This window comes from Haliotis asinina, chromosome 11 (assembly GCF_037392515.1).
Source record: "Haliotis asinina isolate JCU_RB_2024 chromosome 11, JCU_Hal_asi_v2, whole genome shotgun sequence".
Classification (NCBI taxonomy): Eukaryota; Metazoa; Mollusca; class Gastropoda; order Lepetellida; family Haliotidae; genus Haliotis; species Haliotis asinina.
Genome location: NC_090290.1, coordinates 22516952 through 22532752, shown reverse-complemented (window position 1 = coordinate 22532752; position 15801 = coordinate 22516952). Strand labels below are relative to the sequence as shown.

At 39.1% G+C, this 15801-nt stretch overlaps 2 protein-coding genes across 9 annotated transcripts in view; one reads left to right on the top strand and one right to left on the bottom strand.

Moving 5' to 3' along the window:
- LOC137256303 (SWI/SNF-related matrix-associated actin-dependent regulator of chromatin subfamily D member 1-like) overlaps positions 1-12849 on the bottom strand; it is a 39120-nt gene extending 26271 nt beyond the window's left edge. For 5 of the 8 annotated variants that reach the window (XM_067794051.1, XM_067794052.1, XM_067794053.1 and 2 more), the window contains exon 1: positions 12658-12818. In XM_067794051.1, coding sequence (XP_067650152.1) covers positions 12658-12738 — 81 coding nt within the window. In that variant the 5' untranslated portion in view covers positions 12739-12818. Of the gene's footprint in view, positions 1-12657 lie in introns of all 8 variants that reach the window. The other 3 variants (XM_067794059.1, XM_067794058.1, XM_067794055.1) reach the window with 3 other exon arrangements.
- On the top strand, positions 153-8512 carry LOC137256377 (cytochrome P450 2J4-like). Its single transcript, XM_067794207.1, has 8 exons — positions 153-203; positions 1819-1973; positions 3371-3685; positions 4229-4469; positions 5370-5538; positions 6040-6192; positions 7216-7323; positions 8097-8512. The coding sequence occupies exons 1-8, from the start codon at positions 174-176 to the stop codon at positions 8510-8512; spliced, it is 1587 nt and encodes a 528-aa protein (XP_067650308.1). The 5' UTR covers positions 153-173.
- Positions 12850-15801: the final 2952 nt, after the last annotated feature.

The window sequence follows — 15801 nt, the reverse complement described above, 5'->3', positions numbered from 1 at the left end:
TCCTTTGATCACAGGCACATGTTAACCACTCAGTTGTAGTATCAATTTCTCCAACCAATCAGAGCCTACTTTATATAACACACTACCAATGAACCCTTATATATAAGTTGAACCATCTGCTTCCCCAACACAGTCAGATAAACCCCCTCAAAGGCTGCAGTGCATCCTCTGCAATGGGCATTTGGTTTGCTTCTCTTCATATGGTAAGTGTTCTGATTAGTTGGATGTAAGTACTACTTGTAAATAAATATGTGTTAAATACCTGGTTTTGATGATAAAGTCTTATTCTTTATATTTTCATGCTTGAATTTATAAATAGTAGATGATATGACAAAATCAGATTTTTGTAATTATTTACTTAAGTTAATTGACAGGAAATACTTTTGGACAGCCAAATCTTTCATCAAGTTCATGACCAGCTTGACACATGTCACCAAACACTATGCTATACATTTATAATGACATGAACTACCTCTGGCACTAAATAACTGCAGCCTTGAAACAACCAATCCCAGGTAACCATGACATCAACCCTTGTCAAATAATCATAATAAAATGCTATTTCCAGTGACAAAGAACTGGATTTGTTGCTTAAATTGTAAAGTTAATTCCCTTTTCTTACAGTCATTTTGAAATGTATGAAATCTTGTTTTGTTGTGTTGCCGAATTATATTGCAAATTAGACTAAAATACATGACAGGCAACAGTTTCACTTGCTTTCACTACACTGTACAAAAATCACAAAAATATACTGGTAATACTGGTATCTCTCCAAGAACTACCAAGAATTATCAGAAATTGTCAAGTGTATCTGAAGCCGATAAATCAGGATGACATGCTGTCATATATCAACTTGATGTCAAGAAACATTATTGAGTTACAGCTCACTTACTGTTCATTGTTATGAGGTTTTCACATGCTGTATGGATAATTCACATGTCTCTATTCACACACTTTGCAGCATGTGATTGAGAAAGTGAAAAGTGGTCTCCAAATTATGCAGATTATTTAGACTTACCTCCCTTTGTAAACATTAGTAGTATCTGTATGCCTTCCTGTTCAAATGCTGTAGAAAGATATGACTTACTATTTCTTTATGACTATTGATTTGATATGATAATAAGAACATAAATTACAAATGTATGCGAGGTTGGAAAACTGTGGTGTTTCCAATTTTTGGTCAATATACATAAAGGAGTTTACCATTTAGATTCTCATATACAACAACCCCATGTTTAAGACAACCCCTTTGCATATGGCTTCAAAATTGACACTGATATATATACCCTGTCTCTAAAGGAACCCTGAACAAAGCAAATTATCAATGCATACATGATCCATATATCTGCAGCAAACGATGCAAGGCTGTGTAGTTTTCCACTGGCACTAGGAGCCATTTTGTGTTTACATCAACATGATCAAAGAAAAAGAACAAAAGAAAATGTGTTCATGATCCGGTAGTAAGACAAAAGCAGTATGTATCCAGATTTAGTTGCCAATTATCTTAGTATTCAGCATGCCAGGGCATTGTAATCAAGACAAGGGTTGTTACACATTATCATATTACTGGAATATGTATAGTATATTGAAGGCATTTGGATGCACTGGAAGATTATGTACAAAATTAGTTCTTGGAACAGTTATTTCAAACAAACAGCCCACTCAAACACCAGTGGCTATCGCAGGTTGGTAGACATCAGTTTATAAAAACTTGTGAGATCATCTACTAGGGGCATAAGGTGATCCCCCCTTCAAACCTGTCTAATTTTAGGTTTAAAAAACTTTCACTTGTGAAAGACACATATTATTTTGACACAGAGTATCAACAACTGGATACTGGCGGTGGTGGTCATCATTGTTCTTGCCTTCCTTGTGACCTTACTGAATGACATCTACACCACATATGTCAAGGGACTTCCTCCTGGACCTTGGTCACTCCCAGTTATCGGGGGTCTCTACATGCTTAATCCAAGGTACTGCCTGGGATTCTTGTTGGCTGTTTAATGTGTGTTTGTTGATTAGTGCTGCAGTCAGAAATATTACAGCTATCTAATGCAGGTTTGAATATGACTGTGCCTGTAAAGGCAAACAAGTAACTGATTGTATGAGCATCAATCTATGTAATGAAATGCAATATCACCAACTGTGTTATAGAAAGACACATAAAATCAGACGCCAACATTGAAAATTATGTTGTATTATAGATAATGAGTATACTCTGTAGTAGCCACATAGTTAAAGCATTTGCTTGACAAACTGAAGACCTGGGTTCAATCACCTACATGGGTACAATGTATGAAGCCCACTTCTGATGTCCCTCATCATGAGATTGCTGAAATATTACTAAAAGCAGCATAAAGCCATACTCACTCACTAATTGTGGTTTGCTTTTGTCTTGACTTTCGGTAGGTTACCATGTACAAATAAATGTCATATCCTATATTTTCTCCAATGAGTTGTGGAACTGGTTAAATGGAAAGGTTTAGTTAATTGCTGAGGTGACATATTTTAGAAAAAATCACTTTAAGACATTCAAAGTTGTTTCAAAAATCCCATCGCCCAATGCCTGGGACAAGTCTGTTTTCCTTTTTGGGCAATCAAATTATGGCACTAGTATCTTGCTTGTCTGTGGGCTTCTAGATAATTGCCACTTGCGATTTCAAACTGCAAATAAACGTAGACTTCATTTCATATCTGTTCAAAATGTAGCTATTAAATTTCACAATGATAGTAAAGAAGAGAAACCTTTCTTTGGAATTTATCACTTATTGATAAATAGTTCAGTAAACATCAACAACAAATACCACGTTGATTTATTCTTTCTTAATTATATCATCATGATTATATCATAAAAATCAGGGCAAGTGAAAAATTAGTCAGGACATGTTATTTTCTTAAGGTATGTAGCTTTTAAAAAATATAAATTTGAACCCCTGAAGTTACTTTCATTTAGGAAGGATAAAGGTTCAGCAGTAATCATGTTGATTTTAGTATTTCCTGACCAAGAGCTCAGTCTAAACATATAATAACCCATGAAGATCTGTGTTAGAACTGATCTTAAGTAGCACATGCTTGTTGTAAAAGGTGATGAACAGGATCAGATGGTAAAGCTTGCTGATTTGGTTGACACGCCATAGTATCCCAATTACACTGATCAACGCTCATGTGTAGATCACTGGATCCTAATTTAATGTAAAGGTCTGGACTGCTGACATATTGCTGGAATGTTGCTGACTGCATCACAAGACTAAATTCAATCACTCCATCATGTTAAAAAATGATGTACATAATTTCCTATCAGAAAGCCAATGTTAATTCTAAGTAAAATTTCCAGTCAGCGGTATCAAACATCTTTCAACATTGTTCACAGGCAACCACACATCAGCATGGAGAAGTTAATTCAGAAATATGGCAAGATGTTCACAGTTCAGTTTGGTTTCCTTGGTCCAACCGTGTTCATCTGTGACTCTGCTCTCCCCTACAAGGTATATTCCCACAACTTGCCAGACCGACCTTCACTGCCAGTGTTCAAGTACCTGAACAGAAGTGAGGAAGGTATTGGCTCCATCCAGTACAGCCCCTGCCACAGGCAGCTCCGGAGGATGTGTCTTCAGGCCATGAACAACATCGACTCAACATCCATACAGCATCACACAAACAAAGCCTTCAAAATATTTTTTCAAAAGTAAGCAACATTTTCTATTAGTTGCTAAAATATCCATCTACGTCCAATTACAAGTCCTGCCACCCATTTCAGAACTCCATATAATTGTATGTCAGGTAGTGGGTGAATCCTGCTTTTGTCTTGATCAGAGGGTTGTATCTGGTATGAAGTTGTTTCATTCTCCTTAAATCGAGCCCTGTGAAGCATATGCATGGGCTACAAGTATCACCATGATCTCACATCATGGAGTATCATTGTGTACTCTTTCCATCAGATCCTGTATGTCATATCTTTGACAAAACTGAACCACTTTTTCTGAATAAGAATCACATTTTCAATAAAAGATAACTGCCCTTCCATGGGCAATAAATTCAAATGAATACAAATCACAGAAAAGACTGACTGTCTTACATTTGCCAGTCTGTAGGTTATGACAACCATTCAACACAGGTAGAGGAAGCCTAGACAAATGACTGATTCAACAATGACCATAACACTACTTTGCTGTCTACATAGATGTGGGAAAATGTAAATTTTCTGAAACACATCATTGCATCATTACAGTTTGGCCATGGAAAATCCAGTTGATCCCAAAAAGGACATCATAAAGATGACAACAGCTCTGTTTGCCACTTACATCTATGGCCTCTCCTACCAGAATTTTGAAGATCCAGTGGTGACTCAGCTCTGCCACAACCAACAAGTGATACTTTCAGTTCTTTTCCCTGGACATCCATTCAATATCCTTCCCTGGACCATCCATATTACTTCTAAATGGTCTAAGCAATTTATAACTGCTGTAAAGGTAAGTGAAAACTGTTGGCATGGGTGAGTGGGTGAGTGAGTAGGTGAGTGAGTGGGTGGGTGGGTGGGTGGGTGAGTGAGTGAGTGAGTGAGTGAGTGAGTGAGTGAGTGAGTGAGTGAGTGAGTGAGTGAGTGAGTGAGTGAGTGAGTGAGTGAGTGAGTGAGTGAGTGAGTGAGTGAGTGAGTGAGTGAGTGAGTGAGTGAGTGAGTGAGTGAGTGAGTCTCCACACCTTGGGTCAGTGTTGGGATTAACATTAACATTTGAATGACATTTCAGGTACCATGGTTTCACTAAGTTACAAAACTATGATCATAACAAATTTTAAAAAATCACCAATTTTACTTCATTATGAAACCAAGCTATATGCACAATGTCAGTTACACATATGGTTACCCCTTTTCACATAAACAAATACCATTTGTAGATCTACCAGATTTTCTTTCACTTCAAATTTAGCAAATTTACTATGGCATTTCTAACATGTCTAAAGGTCTAGGTGATGAGATGTATGTCCTACATCAGATTTGTTACTTCCAGCCCCATGAAGATCCATGTTAGAATTGGTCTTCAACAACCCATGCCTGTTGTAAGAAGTGACTTGTGGAATCATGTTGTCCAGCTGACTTGTTCCACACACTTCATCATGTTTATCGACACACTTTATTGTGTTTATTGTATTCCAAATGCTTAGGTCGATGCTTGATGCTCAAGTTGTTGATCACTGGTCCTGAGTCAATAATTTAGAGACTGCTCTATAGCTGGACCATGTGTCAACCAAATTGGCAAGCTTGGACATCCGATTCCACCAGTAGCCTCTTATGAAAAGTAACACAAAATCGACACCTCCAGTTCCTCATTTTTTTGTTGTTCTAAAACATAATATAAAGACTGTTTGTGCAGGAGCGAGATTCAATACTACAGAGGCAGTACAGTCTCCTAGACTCTCCACGTCAGACCAACACAACTCCACTCTCAGTTCTCGGTCATATGGCTGCCATGAGACATCAGCATCCAGACAAGTCAAGCATGGAGGCAATCAAGATGTCTTGCTGGACAAAGGAAGTAGCAGGTGCAGTCAGTTACCAAAGTTACTACAGTGAACATTAGAAACAATACTCAGCTCCAGTGCATGACTCTGGATTGTCTCGTCCAGATTCCATTATTTACAAATCCCTTACATATACATGTAGCTGGAATACTGCTGAATGTGAAAAAAATTATAAACTCACTCACTGATGCACAAATTCAAAAGGGTCAAGGTTAGAATTGGTTTATCATAAGAGACAACAGACATGGTAAAGGGATTACATTACCGACTACCCAAACCACATAGACTAACACTCATGAAGTCAATCACTGGACTGTCCAGTCCAGTCTTAATTATTTACAGACCACCCTTGTATACCTGTTTGTGTTACCTTGCTGAAAGTCAGCTGAAGCACCCAAAACGCAAACAAATATCTGGGAATGAAAAATAACAGAAATTTACAGCATAATACCCACATTCTGCACAAACAGCAAGAAATAACTGAATACAGTTCACTGACTTCTTTTACTGTTGCCTTCAAAGGGATGAGTACCACACAAAACTCAATTCAATGGCTGATGTTGTACCTGGCCATAAATCCTGATGTGCAAGATCGAGCTGTGGCTCTGATGAAATCAGTTGTTCCAGTTGACAGGATGCCAACCCTAGCAGACAAGCCACAGCTTCCATACATAGGTAAGATATTTTAAAATTTAGACTATTTGAAATTATTTACTTGGATAGTGTACACATACAAAGTTACTTGAGCATTGCTATGTCACAGAACTTGTGGCAGAGACCCAGATAAACTGCGTATCCGGGTAAAATATGCATTGAAAAATAATCGTTGCGTATCAATTACACATATAAAATGTTAGATATGCAAAAAGTTTAAAACATATACATACAGAATGTATTTGTAAAAATCGCTTGCGTATGAAAAAGACACTGAATGTTATCAAGATGTAGTGTTAGTATAGGACTTTTGTTGTACTGTTAGTACAGGATGAGTGACTTTAATGAAATTATTTCCATTATATTAAGTTGGTTTTGCTTAGGAATGACGTAAGGCAGTACATATCTGCTCAGTAAACTTGCTCGGTGATATACTGGGTAAAATCACTGAAATACCCACATATTTGAAAGCAGTAAGTAACGGAAATGACACACCCACTCAGCATTCATAATCCCCACTCCAAAAAATACAGTAGGTACAGTACACAGATGAGCTCAATCTTATCTGGAGCTCAAATGTGGTCAAAGGGAGATAATCATCTAGCCCAAGATCAGTTTACACTGCACTTAGCAATATTATAGCTATATGGCAGTGGTCAGTACATAATGGAGTCTTGACAGACTATCCAATGATCAACAGTTTGACCATCGATTCATACCACTTGGAAACGATGACATGTCAACCAAGTCAGTGAGTCTGACCACCCAATCCTGTTAGTCGCCTCTTATGACATGTCATCTCCGCTGAACATCATAAAATATAATGTGTGTTTGCCAAATCAAAACTAACATCACAATCAGAAAAATCTGCATACAAATCTAATGTAAAACCAAGGAGTAGCATCTGTGACCTGAACACACCAGTTCCTGGTCAAGGGATGCAACTGTCACTGACTTTCACCATCCTGGAAAACTAACTGAACCAAGGAATACTTCATTTGAACATGTCTGTTTTTAAACAAATGGATATTGTTTGGTGTGTAGAGGCCATAGTGATGGAAGTGCTGCGGATAGCTCCACCTGTGCCACTAGGAATACCTCACACTTCTCTACAACACACGATCAGCATGGAATCTTATACGCTGCCAAAAGGTATTTCCTCCTTGTTACTTGAAATATGATACTTGTTGTTCCCTGCCTAGCACTTGTCATTAATGGGTAAAAGAAGGACTGATCACATTGGAGTCAGTATATTGTGTCTGAGTGATGTATTCATGCTTAACTGCAGCAATATCTCAGTCACCTAGCACTATCAAACCAGCTGTTAAAGTTGGCTACTTTCCCCAAAGTGCAGTGCTTAGAGCATCCACCCGATGAGCGGAACATTGTACGTTCGCTCCCCAACCATGTCATACCAAAAGACGCAATAAAATATGGTGCGTGTTGATTCCTGTCTTGCGCTTGGCATTAAAGGGTGGAACAAAGATTGGTCGACTCAAGTTAGTATGAAGTGTCTGAGTGGGGTATTCATGCATAACTGCGACATGGTACCTCAGTGAGCTAGCACTATAAAACCAGCTGGTAAAAGCAAACAAACATACACATGCATGCATGTTGTCATATGAGCGAAATATTCTTAAATACAGTGTTGAATGTGATTTCACCTCACCGCTTGTTACCGTACAATTCAAATGATCAGTCCTAGTTTGAGAAGCAACAAAACTGTGGATTTTCATCAATATATATGGAACATCATCTACATGGCCATCTCCATACTTTCATTATTTGGAATAGGATTGTGTGAATATCACACCTGCTCAATACATAATCCTGAAACCATATTCAACTTTATCAAAGAAAAGGGAATTACACAAAATTAACAAAGACCATTCCTACTGTATAAACTAATGTTTTCTTATTTGCAGGAACTATGGCATTATGCAACATCTGGCATATCCATCATAATGAAAAATACTGGAAAAAACCAAATACTTTCAAACCCGAGAGATTCATTGGCAATAATGGAAAGTGTATTCCTCATCACAAACTGAAACATTTCCTGCCATTTGGGCATGGAAAAAGATCATGTGTTGGTGAAAATGTTGCAAGAAATATACTCTTCCTGTTCACATGTGCACTACTGAAATGCACACGCTTATTGATTGATGACTGTGAGATTCCAGACATGAATGGCTTTGTGACTCTTGGCCTTGAGCCATTTCCTCACAAACTGAATATTCGTCTACAGGAACATGTTGACTTAAATGAACTGTTTACAGGAACCACTTCAACCTATTCATCTGACAAAAGGAAATATGATCAGCTTGATCATGGTGATTAAACAGAACTTGACAATGACATAAGCTAAAGTCCCTTTTCAGATCTAGGAGCACAGCAAAATCACAACTGTTTTTTACAAAACATGCCTCTACAATTATGACAAAAATACAGTATATAATATACTATACAAGGACACAATCGACTGATATGTTTACATACACTTAACTAACTGTAACCCATCTTCGATATCTCCAGGGTATACATTCCAATAATAAGTCTCTACAATACCCTGGATGCATCTATGGCTCTGCCCAATAAATTTATTACCTCCCTTGGCTGACCTCCAAACAGGTGTCTACACTGGGAAGTTGACATCCTCAATATCTCCAGGGTATACGTTCCGATAAGTCTCCACAATACCCTGGACGCATCTACGGCTCTGCCCGATATTATTTATTAGTTGTGATTGGTTCGCTCAACTTCCCAGCGTAGACACCTGACTGGATCAAAAGACAGTCAAGGGAGGTAATAAATTTATCTGGCAGAGCCGTAGATGCGTCCAGGGTATAGTGGAGACTTATCGGAACGTATACCCTGGAGATATCGAGGATGGGAAGTTGAGGAAACCAATTACAACTCACTTTCGCTTTTTTTAAATTATTAAACCAGACCTATTAACATGATTAATTTGTCTGTATGATTTCCCCAAAATCTGAGACGCATTGCAAACAAACCTTTGCAGCTGCGACACCTACCTTTGTTGACACTGGCAAGCTCGGTTGTAATGGCTGCTTAGCTGATTGCAGGGGTTCAAAAATATGTTGAAAAGCCACTTGTCAAAGGGCAAGTGACTTGAAGACAGTAACTTGTCCTGATTAATATTTCACTTGATTTTATGGCACAATGTGTGATGTTAATGTTTACTGGACTATTTATATTTATTTTTTTGTTTATTGTAAACAAAAGTCACTGTGTTCTGTAATCTAATTTGATAAAAAACATGATCAAATGGTATTAGATTCCCGGAAACTGCAAGACTATTCACTGCGTATTGACACGTAGAAACACCGCAAACAATTGTTTTGTTGTGTCATCAACAGTGGTGACGTCATTCAAATCATATTGTGACGTAAAGTTAGAATGATGTCACAAATGAGCAACTCCAGATGCTACCATGGGAACCAGCTGAAAGGGCCAGCTGATGACACTTCACTGCTGTACCCGTACCCGATGTAAACGAGTGCAGACAGTAAAACCCTTTGGTTTACTTTTGTGTTTACAATGTCGATAAACATGTGTTGGCCAATTTCCGGGTGTTATTGAGTATTTGAAGCACGGGAATATTTCATTTGAAACCTCCAGCTGACATCATCGGTTCCAAATGCATTCCCGTGCTTCAAATACTCAATAACACCCGGAAATTGGCCAACACATGATGTTTATCTCCTAAGTGATAATTTCACTCTCCATTAGCTCTACTTTATTATTATTGCGAACTTTAAAGTTTAGTAGCTTCATTATGAGCAGATATGAAATGAAATCCAAGATTATTTGCAGTTTGAAATCATAAGGGGTAATTATTTAGTAGTCCCCGGACAAGTAAGATACCATTATTTGATTGCCTGAAATGAAAACTGACTTGTTCCAGGCATCGGGCGATGGGATTTTTTAACCCCTGTGAATGTGGAGCCAGCAAAGGGGGGTGATAAAGTTATCGGGTTGACCAATGACCACATACCCTGAAGATATCGAGGATGGCTGTAACCAAAAGCAGCTGCACATGTTGGAAGGATATTTAATATTTTTACATTAACAGTGATTAAGCAGTGAAAGCAGCTATATCTAACAATTTATCTTCGAAACCAGTGAAGGTCTGGGATAGAATAGGCCTTCAGCAACCCATGCTTGCCACAAAAGGCGACTCAGCTTGTCGTAAGAGGTGACTAACGGGATCGCGTGGTCATGATTGCTGACTTGGTTGACACATGTCATGGGATCCCCATTGTGCAGATTTATGCTCATTTTGTTGAATACTGGATTTTCTGGTCCAGACTCGATTATTAACAGACCGCCACCATACAACTGGAATATTGTTGAGTGCAGCATAAAACTCAACTCACTCACTCATTTATCTTCGTTTATCTACTGAAATAGTTCATCAAGGGTGCAACTGCCAGTGATACACCAAGTATCACGCTTATGATACTGAATGTCTGTGTTCATTAGGAACAACTTTCTTGTATCATTTACTTTTCATCATTGGTACCCATTTCCTGCAGTGTTCAAATAACACTGTCAAGAAATAAAACAACCTGTCCCTCATTGCGTCACCTGATAGAGGTAGGATACACGGAACACACAGAAAGCACTCTTTTCACCTTGTAGAAGCAGAATGTTATTTTAGCTTGTGTCACATATTATTGATTCAAAGTTATTGGACACAAAGTTGATGTCAGATACACCAGAAGTGGAAGCATCCTTAAAATCAGCAAACGAGCCCAGGAGGATGATCGAGGCCACACAGCAAATTTTGCTTTGCTAATGAACATGATGAAGATGGGAATTATTTTGACTCCACCAAATTCAAGGAAGCTATATGCATATTAATTCAAATATATAAATGGTCTTTGGATCCATGTTAAAAACTTCATTCACTGACAAGAAGCAATTAGTAATCAATAATATTCATGTCAGTATGTCATAAAATACAATATTCTTTAAATTGAACATTAATATTGTGTCAGTTTGTTTTAAGACATTCAAGCATTACCATGATTACTGTAGTTTTATGTATCAATTATCATGACTAATCTGCCATTTTAAAAATGTTTTCTACACATACTTTTGTTGAAGCTGTTAGTGTGAAAGTTGTAGTGATTCTGAATACAAATAAAGATGTTATTAAACATGTTAAATGAGGTGATCCCATACTTATTTCATAATCTGTTTCCCAAATCATATTGTGCCAGCATTTTGTTTATGGTGCATATGGCCGATGGGTGTTAATTTCAAACTGCAAATGGTAAGCAATTGTAGCAGTTGTGCATTGCATATTGTCATTAGCAGACAGGCAGGTAGACATAAAAGCGTCATCTGACATTGAGTTTTCTCTGCGACAAAGTTTGCTTATCACAATCAACATACTTTTTAATGTAACATGTAGATTATTTACTTGTTTGTGTACACAAGCAAGATAAGGCTACTGCTCATGACCTCATAGTTATACTAATGAGCAGACATGTTTCATGCTCCACTAACCTACTCACTGCGCATGTGTTATCAGCACAGCGCAGCACTGCTGTTGAAACCACTTTTTTCGACCCAATGCTGGGGGAAAATTAGTGAATCATTTTTTTAATTGCCTTTTTCTTCAACTTTATAGGTTGAATTGGCATTTTTGATGATTTGTTTCAGTAAGTGCAGACCGAAAGGTATCAGAATCTGCAAAGTTGTGTTTTAGGCGAATCTTATCGGGAAGGGTGGGGGAAAGTTGCGATTTTTCCAAGTTGGTTAGAATTCACGAATATTCATTACACTGCAAAATTGTGATAATTAACAGACTTGGGCCACTTCCTAAGTATCACGCATCGGCAGCCTTGGCAGAAAATGCGTTTACCGTGAGAATAGGAGACGGCCCTACACAAATTAAAAAACATGACAAAATTAATAGTAATACTAATACTCATCAGATGAGGATATGGTTCTGTCCATACCCACCACCCCTATCAAAAACCAAAATTACATACTGACATGTATTCAATATACTAGAACACGAATAAACAAGACAAATTTGTGCCTAAGGATGCCCTCACTGCTGTAGGAAGTGTTCCCACACTGAGTGTGTTCTGGTGATTAATTAGATGCTATGATTTGACTAGAATGAAATATAGGCAGGTGGAAATCCTTCCCATAGAATAATAACACTCATCATTCTGAAATGAGAGAAGACACGGTAGAATGACCATTGCCGCGAAAATATGAAACACGAGAAACACGGCTAGTTGGATAAAATCGGGTGCTTACGTCCAAACCTATCCCCATACAAATCCGTTACGATATAAACACATACAATGTGCAAAAACATGTATAATTCATGAAAACACAGAAAGTTAAGCAGAGTCTGCTACGAGACTGTAATTTCCCTTTGTTTCAATAATGTCAGCGTCTCCTCCAATATTTAGGTGTACCCGGGGGAAACTGCCTTACCTGGGGGTAACTAGCCTGTGTGTATGGTGGTCTCATGGGCGGACCCTGCGAAGGATATCGTTGTGGTGGTGGTTGCTGCATGGTGATGGGAATTATGCACAAATGTAAAAACTAAAACATCCACTCGTTCACCGACATAACCGGAAATCGTAAACACAAGTCTTCCGGTAGGTAGTATGCAAAAGTGATCGCGATTGGGAAACGGAAAAAGGTCGGCATGATGTTCATGAAGGTGGACTATCCCAGTTCTGGTCTCTTTTTGTTTAGAACCATTTATTGTTGTAAGGGAATATTTATTCCTTCTTCAACCAGCTGGCAAACAGCGAAAGTTGTGTAGGAAACTTGTCTAGGTTATATACAGGAGACGTGTTATGTAAAATGTAATCCATTTGTCGTACACACGCGTTAAATTTCAGGGCTAATGTTTCATACGAAAAAGGAATAGTAAAGACGAACGGGAAAATATAAGGGTGCACTTCTTACTTTTTACAGATTCGGCAGGGTTAATTGCATCACTTATAACAGCACAGAAAGTATTGAATTTTCCCGGTGCACATCAATCATGTACATATCACTCAATCTTTGAGTGAAACTTAAGCAGCCAGGAAGTGCGATATAGACAAACTTTATAAATAATCACTTCGTGAGTGCAACTTTTGGATCGAGATTCTTGTTCCGTTGCGACATTCTTGCTTGACAACGGTACAAGAATCAGTATCGAAACGCCATAAAGGTTATCTATATTGTTTTCGTTGTTATGCCAGCTATCTGTCTGTAAATAATCGAGTCTGGACCAGACAATCCATTGTCGATCTACGCAACTGAACCTAGGTTATGAAAAGTAATACATTGAATACAGTCATTCGCGGCTCGCCTCATTCCCACAAACCGCCTTCCAGTATCCCGTGTTCTTTAAAATGACCAGAATGAGACGCGCATTTGTTCGTAAAACCAGAGACCGCCACATCCTTTACTCACAGACTGCACTTTCTAAACCCTAACCACAATGATTTGAATAGCTGAATATGTTATACATTACGAAGCCACACGGGTACAGGTGTTTGTTAAATGAAGTAGAGTGAGTTTAGTTTTACGCCCCACTCAGCAATATGCCAGATATATGGCGGCGGTCTGTACATAATCGAGTCTGGACCAGACAATACAATGATCAACAGCATGAGCATCGATCTGCGCCATTGGGAACCAATGACATGTGTCAACCAAGTCAGTGAGCCTGGCCACCCGATCCCGTAAGTCACCTCTTACGCCAAGCGTTGTCGCCTTTTATGGCAAGCATGGGTTGCTGGAGGCCTATTCTACCCCAGACCTTCACGGGTTTAGATTAAGTAGACCTGCTGTTGACTTATCGATATTTTCACCCATACCCTCCCTAAAATCACAATCAGGTAATGAATTATATTGCAAAGGCTTTGATACGGTTTATATGGGGCGAAAACAAATCACTGTGACGAGTAAACAGCTTAATATTAATTAGAGTAACATCATTAATCATTGCCTGTTCAATGCACTCTACAAGTGATTCTACAAGTGTTTTTACCACACTCATCGTATTAATTTGAGATTTACCGGTGCAACTGTTAACTTAAGTATTTCACGCGTCTGCTTTCATTCATTGGTTCTGCAGTTAACGTGCATGAGAAAACCGTGCAACGAAAGCGAGCCGTGATTGGTTGAGTTTGTACCCATGGCAACACGTGTGAATTCTTTCGAACACCTGCAAGAAACATACAACGCCTCAAACTTGATTGACATTGAATGAACATGGTATTGAACGATTAAAGGTCTGAGTCCCGTTCCGTAAAACGATTGTAGCGTTTTGAGTGAGTATGGTTTTACGCCGCTTTTAGCAACATTCTAGCAATATTACGGCAGAGGACACGAGAAATGGACCTCACACTTTGCGCACACACGCACGCACGCACGCACGCACGCACGCACGCACGCACGCACGCACACACGCACGCACACACACACCATTTCTCAAAAAGCTGCATATTTCCAAAAGCCACAATATTCGCTATATTTATGGCTGTGGGAAATGGCGAAACGGCTGTTCGAAGGGGGAAATAATGCAGTTTATTAGGGATTGCAAGAAACCCTGCCTCGTTGCTACACAAAATTAAAGAACCGGCAGTAAAATATAAGCATCTTGTTCATGACCATGTGTGAATTGCCCATGACACTGTCTCAGTCCATGACCTGTATTAATTCCCTTCCGGTACAGACCTGAATCTCCTATCTCACCGCGGCTCCTTTTCAATCTGAAAGAAAATACTTGTTTCTCCAGCGAACTTCAATGACAAATCCCACTTCTGTGCAGAGAGACTCACAATCCCCCCCGCCTCCACCTCCAACCATTTGAATCCCACTGACAAACTCTGTTTGTTTGTGCCGAGAGGTTCACAATTCCTAATAAATCTCATTGACAAACACTGTTTGTTTGTGCCGAGATGATTACAATCCCCATTGAATCTCGCAGATAATCACTGATTGGTCGAGACGACATGGTCGCAATCCCCAGTGAATCCCATTGTCCAACCATCTTTGTGCCGAGATGCTCAAAATCCCCAGTGAATCCCACTGACAAACTAGTTGTGCTGAGAGGATCACAATTCTGTGTGAATCCCACTGTCAAACCGTGTTTGTTTGTGCCGAGATGGTCAAAGTCCCCCATGAATCACAGGGACAAACTTTATTTGTGTCGAGAGGGTCACATATTCAAGTGAATCCTACAGACAAATTTTGCTTGTTTGTGCCGAGATGGTCAAAGTGACCAGTGATTAATACAAACTGTTTTATGGTGACGACTTGAGTGAACTACGCTGTGAGAGACTTGACAGAATCGACACTGCTTTGTGTGAATCCAGTGCTTAGAGCTTGCGGTGGGAGAACTGGTGAAAGCGAGTCAGTGAGTGAGTGAGTTTAGTTTTACCCCGCACTCAGCAATATTCCAGCTATATGGCGGCGGTCTGTAAATAATCGAGTCTGGACCAAACAATCCAGTGATCAACAACAAGAGCATCGGTCTGCGCAATTGGGAACGGATGACATGTGTCAACCAAGTCAGCGAGCCTGACCACCCGATCCCGTTAGTTGCCTCTTACGACAAGCTGAGTCGCCTTT